At 38.2% G+C, this 14,382-nt stretch overlaps 1 protein-coding gene across 1 annotated transcript; it reads right to left on the reverse strand.

The window, feature by feature from the left end:
- Nucleotides 1-7,064: 7,064 nt before the first annotated feature.
- LOC124292461 lies at nt 7,065-8,968 on the reverse strand. The gene is made up of 3 exons (XM_046729550.1): nt 8,914-8,968; nt 8,146-8,204; nt 7,065-7,889 (listed from the first exon to the last, which is right to left on the reverse strand). The coding sequence occupies exons 2-3, from the start codon at nt 8,198-8,200 to the stop codon at nt 7,123-7,125; spliced, it is 822 nt and encodes a 273-aa protein (XP_046585506.1). The 5' UTR covers nt 8,201-8,204; nt 8,914-8,968; the 3' UTR covers nt 7,065-7,122.
- Between the last annotated feature and the right edge of the window lie 5,414 nt (nt 8,969-14,382).

Here is a 14,382-nt window from a genome sequence, read left to right on the forward strand (position 1 = left end):
GGTGTATTTAGAAGTGAATAATACAAGACGCGAATGTTTCCGGATGTCAAGGTCTTTTATTATGTGAAAACACACAGTTTTCGGAGTGAATGCTTACACCTGACGAAGGGTAAGCATTCACTCTGAAACATGTTTTCACATAATAAAGGAGTTGACATCCATAAACCTTGTCTCTACTCTATGAATTGGAAATAATTTACTACTTATAATGAAAGTCACTACAGATAGGTCAAAATTACCTTCACATTATGTTTCAGCTGACCATCCTTGGTCATTCGTTATACAGTCTGCAGACTCATCATCAGCTGAAAAAATAAACAATAACACGTTACTTTTTCTTTGCATTTCTCCATTCATTCATTTGAGGTTTAACAAACCCCAAACAATTGCAGCGACATTTATACCAACAAGCAAACTACAGATTTATCACTTTAAGGTTATGCAATGAGTAAGTGAACGGCCTGACATAAACATCCTGATGAATGAAGTTCAGTTATCTCATGTGACATAACCTTGGAGTAATTACGGTATTGTAAAATCAAGGGGTCAGTTTTACTGCCATTTCACACAGGTGTGAAGTTTATTTGGTCCAATTTGAAATCATGATTAAGTTACCGGTTATTCAAATCCATTTGCAAATGTAACTTGAGTATGGTTCATTTTGTGAAAATGTATCTAGGGAAGCATAATAATAAAATATTCAAAGTGAAATTACGTCTATGTTTCATAGTACCATAAACACATACCTTCAGTTAGAGAGGGTGATCTTTTCTTCCAGGAGTGGTCGTGACACGTTTCCTCTCTCAACAGCCTAAATGGATAAAACAAATCAATTAATATACAATCTATTTGCTATATTTTTCAAAATTGTAGTATATTTTTCGATAGACACTTATTTTACTTCACCAACCTTTGAAAATAGTTCGTGCAAAACTGTTTATACAGTCAGGGGACTTAAATATACGTCAGTCGGCAAAATTTCATAGACTTGCATGCTATTTTAGTGTAGCTATGTAATTTTCATTAATTCAGTTTTCCATATTTGGTTGTCAAATTATGCAGGCTGTTAGGAAATAATCTTGGTCACAGATACATAATTTTCCGCATTGTAGTTACATGAGCAACATATATACAACATTGCGTATTCTTTCCCATAGACCGCCATGTTAAAAATTGCCATAACCATGACACGCATTGAATTGAAAATAAAACGGAAATTATGTCTTTGAAGCTGAGATGATTCAGAACCCATGTGCAAAATATGAACAATATCAAACGGATATCAAATAAATTCAAGACATATTTCTAGCTGCACCAAATTAACATGTAAGTCGAATAATGCATAGTGGCGAATACCTATGGCCACTGGCTGTAATTCGATAGATTAGCTTGTTTACCAATCCGGATTATCTGTACGTAAAGTAAATAATTCATAAAACGTTATTTGACAACAAAACAAATTGGTCTTACCTGACAGGGTCGTGGTACTGCGAGTTTTTCGCAGCCATTTCCATCTTTCTTTTCCAGGTAGCGAATTCTCTCTTCAGTGCTTTGAGGAAAACTGAGGCGGCTTTGAAAATCGCGACTCGCAAAGGCTCACGGGAAAAACACTTTGTTGTTGTTTTTCAATCTAAATCTAACATTACAGTTTGACAATATCTTTCCGCGTTATACAACAAAATAAACATACACTATACACATAAAATGTCAGCTGTGTGTTTTATATAATGATTTAGGTAGTCTCGCGTGGACGTGATCCGGTCGCCATTGTTTTATTTGTTTACATTGCCGACATCAAAGGGGACCGTGAAAGGTGGAAATGAGCAGATTGAATGTGAGTACCCAACAGTGGGCTTGTATGGGCTTAAGGGTCTTCTCATCGCATTATGGGCACTAATTGCTCCTCCTCAGTGTCAAGCATCAACATGTAGGCCTAGAGAAGTGAATAAATCTGAAAAACATATTTACGTTACTTTAAAAGTCCTCATCGAGCTCCATGAGTCCTACTCATGAGAGATTGTGTTAGTGGCAAATAGGTGATTTTTCAAAACCCTGTCAGGAGTAGGCAATATACGTTCTGCTGGACGTAAAACTTCACCAGGTAAGTAATTTACCTATTGAGCTCAAAACATGCACATGTATTAGACATGCTTATATCATGTTCATTCTTTCAGTTCTACACGTAGATCTACGTACATTCCCTGTATTTTAACTTTACTTATCTAATTATATGTGATGTCAGCTCAATATATCTACGTGAGCGAGTTTAGTATTACGCCGCACTCGGCAATATTCCAGCTATATGGCGGTATTTATCCAATTATACCAGTACATCTTTTTATCATTTTATTACCATTAAAACAATTATAACATATACTTTACACTCATAGCTTTGTGTAATAATTTAGGTAATCAATTATTGAACCTCTTAGCCTTACAATGCATCGACACAAGTCACGTATAACATTTCTAAAAGAATCATTGTTTCAATTATTTGATTTACAGATACGTATTGTGGATCCACTGACTTGTTGGAGATTGACAAGAGGCTTGGCTTGGTAATCATTTATAGTTACACCATACCATGCTCCTAATTTCATTAAAGGAAATCTTAAAACAATATTTTTTATTCATCAGCATTTAGTCAAAAACAAGTAAACACTAAATAGATACATAGAATAAATTTCTTTATCTTTGTGAAAAATATAATCACTCAAAATGTAACAGTGCGTGGATTCCAGTGTAACCATAAGTTTAACATATGTTATATATGGGATTACACTTTCATAAGTTAAGATATGTTGATATGTTTTTCAGTTCCAAGAAAAGACCCAGTTTTCTGTCCGCACTGCCAGTCGTTTGTTTCAAGGAAACAAGGAATCGTCTGGAATGGACGGCAGTTTCTCATCAGGTTAGTCCAAAATACTTCACTTCATAGGTTTCATTTAACGACTTCAGTTTGATCTATCCCATTGCTATCCATCATATATCAATAATGAATATATTTAATTATTGTAATTTGTTTGATTGGCATTTAGAAGTTGGTGACAAATAAGAAAGTAAGAGAGTTTATGGATAACAACTTCTTTATTATATATGATGCGACGTTTCGGTATGGATTCTTATACCGTTGTCGAGCAAGAGTGTAATTATTGTATACCAGATACGTAACTGTAACTGAAAGTGAATAAGTTGTGTTACACATTTTACAGTTTTAAATTAAATTAAAGGTCACATAAAAAAAATAATATTTTATGTTACTATATTGCTGGGAATGTTTCCTTAGAGAGTTGATAAAACTAAGAAATACCAACGATTTTTCATTCATGGGAAATGTTAGGTTTTGTATGCTTTTCTCAGTTGAGTTGGTCATTTCAATTTGAATAAGATCACATATATAATTATGTGTTACATTCAGTGTTTAAACATAATTCGTATCTATTTAAAAATATGTATGTACCGTTTTACATATGCTTCGATTTCAATTGGCGATTTGGTAGTAGATGTTACCTTGAATATGAGTACAGTAACAGTAATAAATATTACAACAATTTGCTTCAGAATACTGGGTTGGCTGCTATTTTCTGGTACCAATCAATAAAATAAGTGACATGTCAAATGGAAGATACAATATACATGTATACTACATATCTTTCCTTTGTGATTGTGAAAAAAATATTTTGGTTACATATACAAATTAGTCGTTCTAATTATATAATTTCATTGTGATCAGATGTACCACTGTGCATGTTTATGAATATGTATAAATGTGTTACTTTGGCTGTTTTGCAGTTTTACTAAGCATTGTATGTATTGTATTTGCAGGATGATGAAGAGTCTGTGTGGATGATAAGGATGGCAACGATGTTGTGCCAGACATCAACCAGGACTCTTCATATTCACCCACAAATCTTAAGTAGAGCATACACCATCTGTTTGCGGTTGTGGACTGGTTCAAGCCTTGTTGTAATCAACTTGGTTATATTTCCCCTTTCTGTGTGGCAAAACTCAGGCTCAACTCAAGGCTCTGCGTCATATGTACCACATCAGAGGATTGTTGGCTGCTCAGTGTGAGTGCAACAGAAGCTTCATGGTTGTAAGCAAGTTGCCAAGTCTTTACTATGTGAGATTGTTAGTGTGTATATGTTAAGATACATTGAGACAGCTTCAAATGTACACTTCATGTATATGTATATGGGCCCATGACCTTTCATACAATAAACATTTGAATTTGAATTTGAAATCTGTTTTATAAATACCACAGCAAATATGCAAATATTTCATCATATGCATAAAATGTTGTAGGGTTTTGACATATTTGTATTTGCATATTCATACAGAATTTGTTTTCTCCAATGCTGAAAATTCCCTTTTGATATGGGCATGCATGCATGCATGCATGCATACATACATACATACATACATACATACATACATACATACATACATACATACATACATACATACATACATACATACATACAGACAGACAGACAGACAGACAGACAGACAGACAGACAGACACACAGACACACAGACACACAGACACACACAGACACACACACACACACATTGTTGAGTACTGTTGAAATGTGAGCTATTCACAATAATGAAACAGATGAATCATAACAGTGCATGTGTCACTGTGTTTGTTGTTTTTCGGGTACAATGTAATAAATTGTACATTCACAAGTTATGCAGAATGGTAGTGAGTGAGTTGCATAGTCACATCGGTAGCCATATCGTGACTATGAAAGTCGTAACTCTAAATTTGTAAATGTGTACATGAAATAAAAACAAACTTATATACTTACCTGTCTTCGAAGGACAGTAAAATAACTAATCTATCACAAATGTACACTAAAAACTGGCATGTAACCATAAACACTTTACCGGTACAGTATAAAATGAGCTATAGATTGCCAACACCTGAAGGTTGATCAACATACTAGGGACTACGGCACGAACAGTACTTTTGCTTCCTGCATTGACCCTAACTGGATTCTGTAAACAGAAATTATCTTGCAAATGTAACAATAAGTAAATATAGTCCCCAATGGAACAGCACAAAGCTAATTATAAGTTTGCCATTTCATCTAAGCTGAAACCAACAGAAACCTAGCGGAAACCTACATTACCCAGTATTCAATAGGTTTCCGCAATAGCGGAAACAAAGTCATTTCTCTTTGAATGTTTCAGCGAACTGAAACTAAATGGAAACGCATAATGATAGTTTCAGTTGTAGAAACTTGACGGAAACCTAGATTTGTTAGTTTCAGTTTTGTAAACTATGCGGAAACTCGCATTGTCTGTTTCCGGATACTGAAACCTAGCGGAAACCTACATTACCCAGTATCCGTTAGGTTTCCGCAAAAACGGAAACTAAGTTATTTTGTCAGCTGTGTCCAGAGGTTCAAAGCTGTTATGAACCTCTAACGGATCGTGCAAAGATACTTCAATGTGCTTAAGTTACTTGTTAGACTAACGCTTAGTCCCTGAATATATATAATTGTAATAGTAACAATTTATCCCATTTATACTGAAAAGGTGCCACTGTGAAATGTGAGATTGAAACTGTGGAAATCCAAACATGTTTCATTAAGGGATATAGCATTGCAGTGACGGCAAGGCAGTCGTGAAAATAATGTGGTTCAGGGACTGAGATTCAGACTAGGTTACTCGCGTTTGTTAGATTGATGAAGTTATCAGCTATATGTTAATTCATTTTGGACTGAGAGGATAGGAAAGGATAAATATATCTGCTTCTATATTCATCCATGTTTAAGATCAGCGCTTCTGGGAAGTAGTCGTGGGACGTGGATATCCATAAATTATTGATGGGGTACAGACTGCAAACACTCTGCATCTTGTTGTAGTGTCGAATGATGGCAAACATGGTTGACGTTTTGCCTTACTGGGATGTACTGACGAGATTGGAATATCCATGGCACATTTTGAAATGAGAAACTTTGCAATTCACGCCTACGTTGAACAAACGTCTCTTTAAAAGTTACATGAAAAAGAAAACCTAGAGTATTTCCTGGATTTGTGTTACACTTGTGGACATGTTTTCTCTATAATAGATAAAGTAGGCAGCACTCTCTGTCTATTACATTACTATGAGGCGGGGCGGTGGGGTAGCCTAGTGGTTATAGCGTTCACTAGTCACGCCGAAGGCCCGGGTTCGATTCCCGACATGGGCACAATGAGTGAAGTCCATTTCTGATGTTCCCCGCCCTTATATTGCTGGAATATTTCTAAAAGAATATTGTGGCGTAAAGCCCAACTCACTCACACACTCACTCATTCATTACTATGAGGCGGTGGGAAAAGCTAGGTGGTTAAGGGAGGTTCAGTTTCCATTCACTACATGTTAACAAACAGAAAAGCCAATACATGTATTTATATATATACTTTCTCACAATTTCATTAATCTAGTAGCAGTTGCTCATGTGAACATTCAACACTAGGTAGTGCGTACACTCTAGACGAAACATCCTTGTTGGCATGATACACGTTATTTGCGTAAAGTTTACGTCATCTTGGAGGTAATGTCAAGTGTCGTTACGACAATGAGCATTAGAAAATGAAGTCTAATGGGAAACAAATGCCTAGTTGTACATTACGCCTTGTTTACATGATGTCTACTTGTACATTATGCCTAGTTGTACGTGATGCCTAATTGTACATTATTCCTAGTTGTACCTGATGATAGGTTGTACATTATGCCTCGTTGTACATGATGCCTATTCATACGTTATGTCCAGTTGTACGTGATGCCTAGTTGCATCATGCCTATTCATACGTTATGTCTAGTTGTACATTAGGCTTCATTTTACATTCTGACTGTTTATTCATTATGAATATCGCTATGTGTGTTTAATTATGGATGTGTATGAAAATGTAAAACTTCGCTTCGTAATCATATTACACAATGGAAGACATCCTCGTTTAGCGTTGTTTTCAAATAGGCAAGCAATCCAGCAGAATATCAACAACATCAAACAAAGATGGCGAAGTCAAGTTTATTTCACGACCCGTTGGACAAAATTTGTGGTCGTTGGACAAAATCTGTGGTCGTTGGACAAAATCTGTGGTAAACGGATGCCTATTGTGATATTTCTAGCAGAAGTTGTCCTTGAGGACAAAGTACCGGAAGTAGACATGGGTATCAACGGGACTTCCGGAACATGACGATGTCCCGCCGAAATAATTAGAAAACAGAATGCCATCGACTTTCACATCCGGGGATTCTCTGATTACCACGTTACTGACGTCGTACACTTTACCAACGCCCCCAACAGCAATCCGAACGTAGCCGTCAGCCTGCCCGGGGGTGTTCAGGCGAACGGTTTGTTGGATTGTGTACCAGGTTCCGGTCTGGAACTGGAAACTTCCGCTGCCAAGTCGGTGTCCCCAAGCGTCGTTACACTCCACTCCTTCAGTGGCACAGAACCCCGGTGTTTGTTGAGCTGTGGTGAAGAGTGCCACTCCACCTACTCCACCTGTTCTCCAGATAAAGCGGGATGTGAAACAGTCCTTGCCTGGGTCTCCTCCAGCCGTACAGTTGACCCCGCCCCCGTACAGACCCGGCAACTTTCCACCGTAGGCGAAGTCGAAGTTGTCTTCGAACCACACCTTGTAGACTAGGGTCAAGCACTCCCTGGGCTCTAAAGGAGCGGAGTAGAACTCAGCTCCACTGAAGAGATCGGTGAGGCCGTAGGATCCCTGGGAGAGGGAGATGGCACTAACTTTGTAGGTACTCCCGTCGGGGTTGGGCTCAGCAGACACCGACTCCTGACCCCTGTACGTGGTACTGTCCAGGTTCCAGTTCCCGCGCCATATTGTGTTGCTTCTTGGCGTTTTAGAGTTCCAGAGTTTTATACCAGCTGGAAGGAGAACAAATATCGGCTGCTTTTGATTCATTGTTTTACATTAGTGTGTCGCATGTATAGTTCCATGTATTTTATGAAGACGAAGAACTAGCAGGAGTGTGTGTAGATATAAACAAGAATGTCTTCAACATGATGCAGTTAAATGCATTCATCTTCATTGATGTTAAGTGGTATATAGCAAGAGGTGATCATTGAGTTACACGTTTAAATTGTAAAACGAATATTGCCCTGCTGGGGTCCGAAAACATACCTGTGAAATGACTGAAGGTGATGGCAAGCAGAAGGAGGTATAACAGCTGAAACATCGTTCTGAAACAGTAACATGGTCATTGCAGAAACATTTACTTTGTAGAATTAAGGCCATCGCCGTAACTTGGTCTTAGTAAAAACATGAACATTGCAATAACATGGAAGGTACGATGAACATAATCTGACATGATACTGACATAATCTTATAGGAGATAACAGACATTGTTTGATTAACATCAGTGTGATCATATGTTTTACCTGTATCACTAACTTACAACTTTGTGTCAGATCATTCCAAACCGGGATTCGAACCAACGTTGGTGTACTACTATGACAATGACTCACAGTGCTTTAGACGACTTGTACAAAGCATCTATCGAACAAAATACAAATATGGGATTTGAACCAACGATCAAAGGTCTTTATCACGCCAAAATGATCCCTATACAAACTGGTCCACTTGTGACCCCATAAAAGTAGAACACTGACAGAAACATGCACATAACCGGCTAATACGTGTTGTAATAGCTCCGTCGACACCATTTGCTTATATCGGAATTGTATTATATTCAACATTCACTTGGCGATACCACAGTGTTTTTAGTATATAGTGAAAAAAGAACAAGAAAATAATTGTTCTCTCAGTATGTCAGTTCTAGCTACACATCTTAGTTTAGTTAAGCAAGCGTCACATAAAAGTATACAGCACCTGGAAGTGAACCATGAATCTTGAATACATAACATACAAACATGTAAATGGCTTAGTTACCTGTTTGGCTTTGTTCTATTCTGTTCTGACGACGCCGTGTGGAGTGAGGATTCTACATCTGTCCTCCACCTATAAATACCTTCATCTTATCATAGGATCGTTTCATTTGGTTTGTGAGATACGTTAACATTACCCCGTCATCAATATTTCATAACTTTATTAATGATGATAACAATACACATTGTTTCATTTACCCAAAGGACACGTTGACCTAGCGGAACACCACCTGTATGTCGACGTCACCACGAGTGGTCATGCAGCTGCTCATACTGCCACGGTGATTTATTATCTCTAGCGTCTTGTTTTTTAATGGTTTACACACTTCTAAAACGATCCTTCTTTTCGAGGATATTTTGTGTTGAGCTATTTATACAACCAGCCTTCAGTAAATTACCGGTCTTTTATCAAACACATAATCAACACATGATCACATCTAATTTTACTAGATATATTTTTAAAGTAATGACAGTGTCAGATTGGAATGATAACATGAAATAGTTAACTTTCTCTTCGTATCAAACAATATTCCAACAGCATCAGCCTTTGTATTCACATTTCACAGTGTTTGAGGTCCAATCGAGCATGCTTTTTTGTATGGTTTTGGTAACAGCGTCAGGCGACTTTGTTATGATCAACGTTAGAACATTCAATGCCTCAGAAAAGCGTTTAGAACATTTTTTGTGGAAAAGACGTGAAGAAAATTTGACTCGTGAGATGTCTTAATCTTATATGAATCAGTGATCTTTGAAATATTTCATAATCATATATTTTCATCATATATTTCATTAATTACCTGATTTTTGCACAAAAACAGGTAGATTACAATTGATCTCTGGTGATAGTTACATTATTTAGAAACTTCGTGAATCGTAAATTTTAATTATTTAACCCTGCAGCGATGCAGTGATACGTGAATCTGACTATGCCCCCAAACACTATGCTGGTCAACAACGTTTAGCTGCGGCCTAAAGCAGTTTCATACATTATGTCCTTCCCTGACTGGTAACAAATATTCTGATACAAATCTGATTGACTTCAGTTTGGTGTCTTTCTCTTTGTTGTAAGTATTCATTATTCTAATTGTATTCCAGTGCGAGTCTTATTGCTGATAACAATCTACATACAGATGTCCAGTGCCCACACGTGCCAGAAGTAAGACGGGTGTTATATAGTCTTCGATTGGCCAGTCCTTTCCAGGTGCAGCCAATCAGGTATCCTCCTTCAGGCTACATCCCATGTACGTGTATTGGGCATACCCGACAGCCTAATGCTCCCACCTGATACAATCTGTCATCATCTAATTACCGCTATACCAAGACTACTTTATATTTGTGGTCACACGGCAACGACATACTTTAGTTTGAAGTATACTTCGTTTATAAACAGACTTTGTTGGCATAAAGCGGTTGAGACAACAACTTAGTTGTGTGATAATGTTGGTGGTGTTCATAATGGTTGCTTTCTTGAACATTCCATGCAAATATTTGTAATCTGCTTTGAGTGTTTGTTCTGAATCAATACATGTGTTTGTGGAATGTGTTTTTCATGGTCGGTTTGATGTATAAGATATATTGGAGACAGTTTGTGGTTTTCAATCACTACTCCAAGACACTTTGCTTTATTTTTTGTCTCTTTTGCACACTTCTTTGTCCAGAAATCCCGTCATATTCTGTGGACAGAAAGTTTTACAACAACTCAACTCACTCTAACCAGCGGCATAGACAGCAGCTTGAGCTATCTCGACCCCACAATGGACTTAAGGAATGTTTCGATTAATGTAATTACACTGAAACAAATTAACACAAAAACCCTCCTTAAAATATACTCCATGTATTGCTGAATGAAACTGGAGACAATTATACACGTATCGGCTGAACTATAAAACATATTGAAACATGGATCGGCTTTCTCTCATTATGTTCAATAATCTGGACTCATTTGACTTGCGTCCAACACTATTCCCATTGCGCTGTTTTTGGAGGGTCACAAAATGGCAAGCTGAATATATGATAACAAAGCATATGCAAATAGGGAACTACAGCTTAGCTGACGTGTTTTTGCTGTGGAATGATTCATGAACGACTTGAAATGGTGAACGTGGCAATGAACATCATTCCATGCACAGTCAGGAGCTACATTGTATCCCTTCAGAGAAACCAATTACTATATTATAACTCTGATATTTCAGAGCAACTTCATTTCAGACCCCAAGGGGAATACATATCACATTATTAGGATAACTGACGCAAACTGACACATGTTAAGTTGTATTTCACAATACACAAAATTATGTATAAATTATGTGAAAATACACAAACCATTTCTGTGATGTCTCCCAATTTGGGTGTGAGATTGAACATTATCCCAGTCAAATATCACTTGTACTTTATAAGTTGTTGTTTTGTATATTTATAAATATATACTTCGTACAAATAGTAGGGGAAAGTGATTATCATCAAGTGATAGCTTCGGATGCATGATGTACGCCCCTCCTTTGAGGGAAAAGATATTATTCCCTTGACCCAAACATTCATCATCAGCTGGTGTACAACTGGTATGTCGAAAGCCAAAGAGTATTCTCCGCAGCCGAGTCAGCATCCCTCTCGTATACAAACTAAAACTGACTTGCCCGAGGGTGATGAACGGAACCCGCCCAAGAATGAGTGTGCGAAACAGTTTCCAAATTTTGCTAGCCAGTTGGGTTAGCTGCGCCTGAAAATTACCAGCCCACAAAATAATTCACTAGCCCGAAATTTGAATGCAGAAGCTAAGCAAAAGATTACTAAAAGGTGAAATACCATCAAAAACAAATACGAAAACACAGGTCTGAATTTCTGAAATATTATTTTTAATAAGTCACCACTATATGATGAACATTTTTTTTAGGCCAGTCGGGCCAGTGACAGTGGAGATTTACTGGCCCGACTGGACATTTACTAGCCTGGGGCTAGCGGACCAGTGGCTATTTCGCACTCTGCCAAGAATATCTTGGATGCCTACACGTCTGGTGTGTGCTAAAGCATCAGGATGGCCAAAAGTCCCAAGAATGGCAAATTATTGACGCAGCACTGGGACAGAACCATTCCAGTCTGTATTCCTGATGAGCAGAATATCTCCAGCGACTGTCATTGTATCTGCGCCGTGAAACAGGTGAGGTAATGGAATGAACCCTTCATCACTAGTGCCATTTGTTGTGTTCAGTTCCCTACTGGCCTCTTCCAATTATGTACCACTTGTTATTTCTATTACATGCTGTTGTTAATGTTAATCTGCTGCTTGTCACAACATACCATGTATATATGCTCCTCACCATTTGGTTGTAGTCACTTTTAGCTTGATAAGGATGTAAGAATCTACATCGAAACGTCGCTTAACGCAATAAACCAGAAGTTGTCATCCATAAAGTTGTATGTTTCATTTGTTGACTCACCAACTTCCAGAATGCCTATCATCATTTAATGAACCCTCATTTTCAACTGCAGCAAACCCGAAATTGCAAATCAACGTTCGCATTATCTTTCCTAAATTACGTGATGGGCCTATCACTGATGACCCACACATGGGCTCTATCAAATACGTGATGTGGCCGTGAACAGTTTGGTTTTTCTGTCAATTCGTTGTGTGTTATGTTCATATCCGTTCATAATTAAATTTGTGATTTACCAACTGAGAAACAAAAAAATCATTTCCACAGAATCAATTCCATAGCCTGCGGAATGGTCTTTGCACGACATTAACTGTCGATCGTACGCTGCTGCTCAAACCGGTATTGGGCACTGTTCAGGCGTGTCCCCGCAATATTTTGTCAGTGTTTCAATTCTATTGTGATGTTGGGTTGCAGGGATCAATGGCAGTTTCATAAAATGGTTCTTGAAGAGGCATAACAATACTATCGTACCGGTGTTCATACACCCGGACCCTGAAATTCCGGGTTAAAATAGGTGTTAAGCAACCCACGCTTGTCGTAAGAGGTGACTAACGGGATCGGGTGGTCAGGCTCGCTGACTTGGTTCAGTGGCACATGTCATCGTATCCCAATTGCATAGATTCATGCTCATGCTATTGATCACTGGATTGTCTGGTCCAGACACGATTATTTACAGACCGCCACCATATAGCTGGAAGATTGCTGAGTGCGGCGTTAAGCACTACCAACCAACCATCATACCTGACACTCCGACTTGTTGGGTAAACAGCCATAGAAAATCCCGAAGAAAAATCGATCGTACGATATTGACTATAAGATGAAAATGTGGTTATAACTCATTATCAAATGGAAAATATGAAGGCATAAATAACTGCAAAGGCTAGTCAGTTTTTCACCTGCGCAAACATGGGAACATATGGCATTAATCAAAATAAAGAATTGATTTACGGTAACATGTGGTACAGGTCAAAACATGGAATTGCATTTATGTCACTCTTGTGTTAAATAACGCGCGAAGATAACTGTATGTGTTTTCCTCATTCGGATTTCATTTATGTCATTTCTTCAGATTGTTCACTCTCAAGGTGGATGATATCATTCTGTATTGCAGAATGAAAAGTGATATCAACCGTAGCCAATGTGCCATGAATAGCATGTGTCGCTCTTAGCAATATTCAAGCGATATCACGGCAGGGGAAACCAGAAATAGGCTTCACATATTGTTCCGTGTAGGGGCTCGAACCCGTGTTTTCAGCGTGACGAGCGAACGCTTTAACCAATAGACTATCACACCTCCCAAAGACACCAAGAGGAGTTGAATATATATAAAAAGGGATGAACCTAATTGACAGTTTATACTTATCAGTCTTGATATGTTTGACTTTGGGGGAAACGAAGCTGTGATCTTCCATACTAGTTTTCCAATCTCCTCTGTAAACAGCAAAGAGATGCAGCTGCAGATACTGCTTCCGTAACAAAGGAGTGAGTGAGTTTAGTTTTACGCCGCACTCACCAATATTCCAGCTATATGGCGGCGGTCTGTAAATAATCGACTCTGGACCAGACAATCCAGTGATCAACATCACGAGCATCGATCTGCGCAATTGGGAACCGATGACATTTGTCAACCAAGTCAGCGAGCCTGACCACCCGATCCCGTTAGTCGCCTCTTACGACAAGCATGGGTTACTGAAGATCAATTCTAACACGGATCTTCACGGGTCTGATTAAGAAGCATGAATAAAGCGATACATATTTAGGAATGGATCACTGACAATCAGTGATAGACGAACAACTAGCCTCTGAAATGAACATACTTTACAGAACAAACAGTTCATAATAATAATTAAAAAAAAATAATGAAAGGAGCCCCGGTGCCACACATTCTAGACTTGCATGGGCTTTCTTGGGTATATTTGTTTCAGGGTCTGTATGACAGACTAAATCAGTGAGGACACTAGGTGTTGCGATAGGTAAAGAATGCCTGTTTTTTGCCTGACGCCACAAGACAGAACTCCTGCCATGAGACGGTGTCATTTGAG

Source organism: Haliotis rubra, unplaced genomic scaffold, assembly GCF_003918875.1.
Source record: "Haliotis rubra isolate DU_JTF1 unplaced genomic scaffold, ASM391887v1 Scf519, whole genome shotgun sequence".
In the NCBI taxonomy this organism is placed as follows: Eukaryota; Metazoa; Mollusca; class Gastropoda; order Lepetellida; family Haliotidae; genus Haliotis; species Haliotis rubra.

Coding starts and splice junctions, on each gene's coding strand:
- LOC124292461 (XM_046729550.1), bottom strand. CDS start 8,200: ATGTTTCAGCTGTTATACCTCCTTCTGCTTGCCATCACCTTCAGTCAT. Junction 7,890..8,145: donor CACCTTCAGTCATTTCACAG/GTATGTTTTCGG, acceptor TTCTCCTTCCAG/CTGGTATAAAACTCTGGAAC.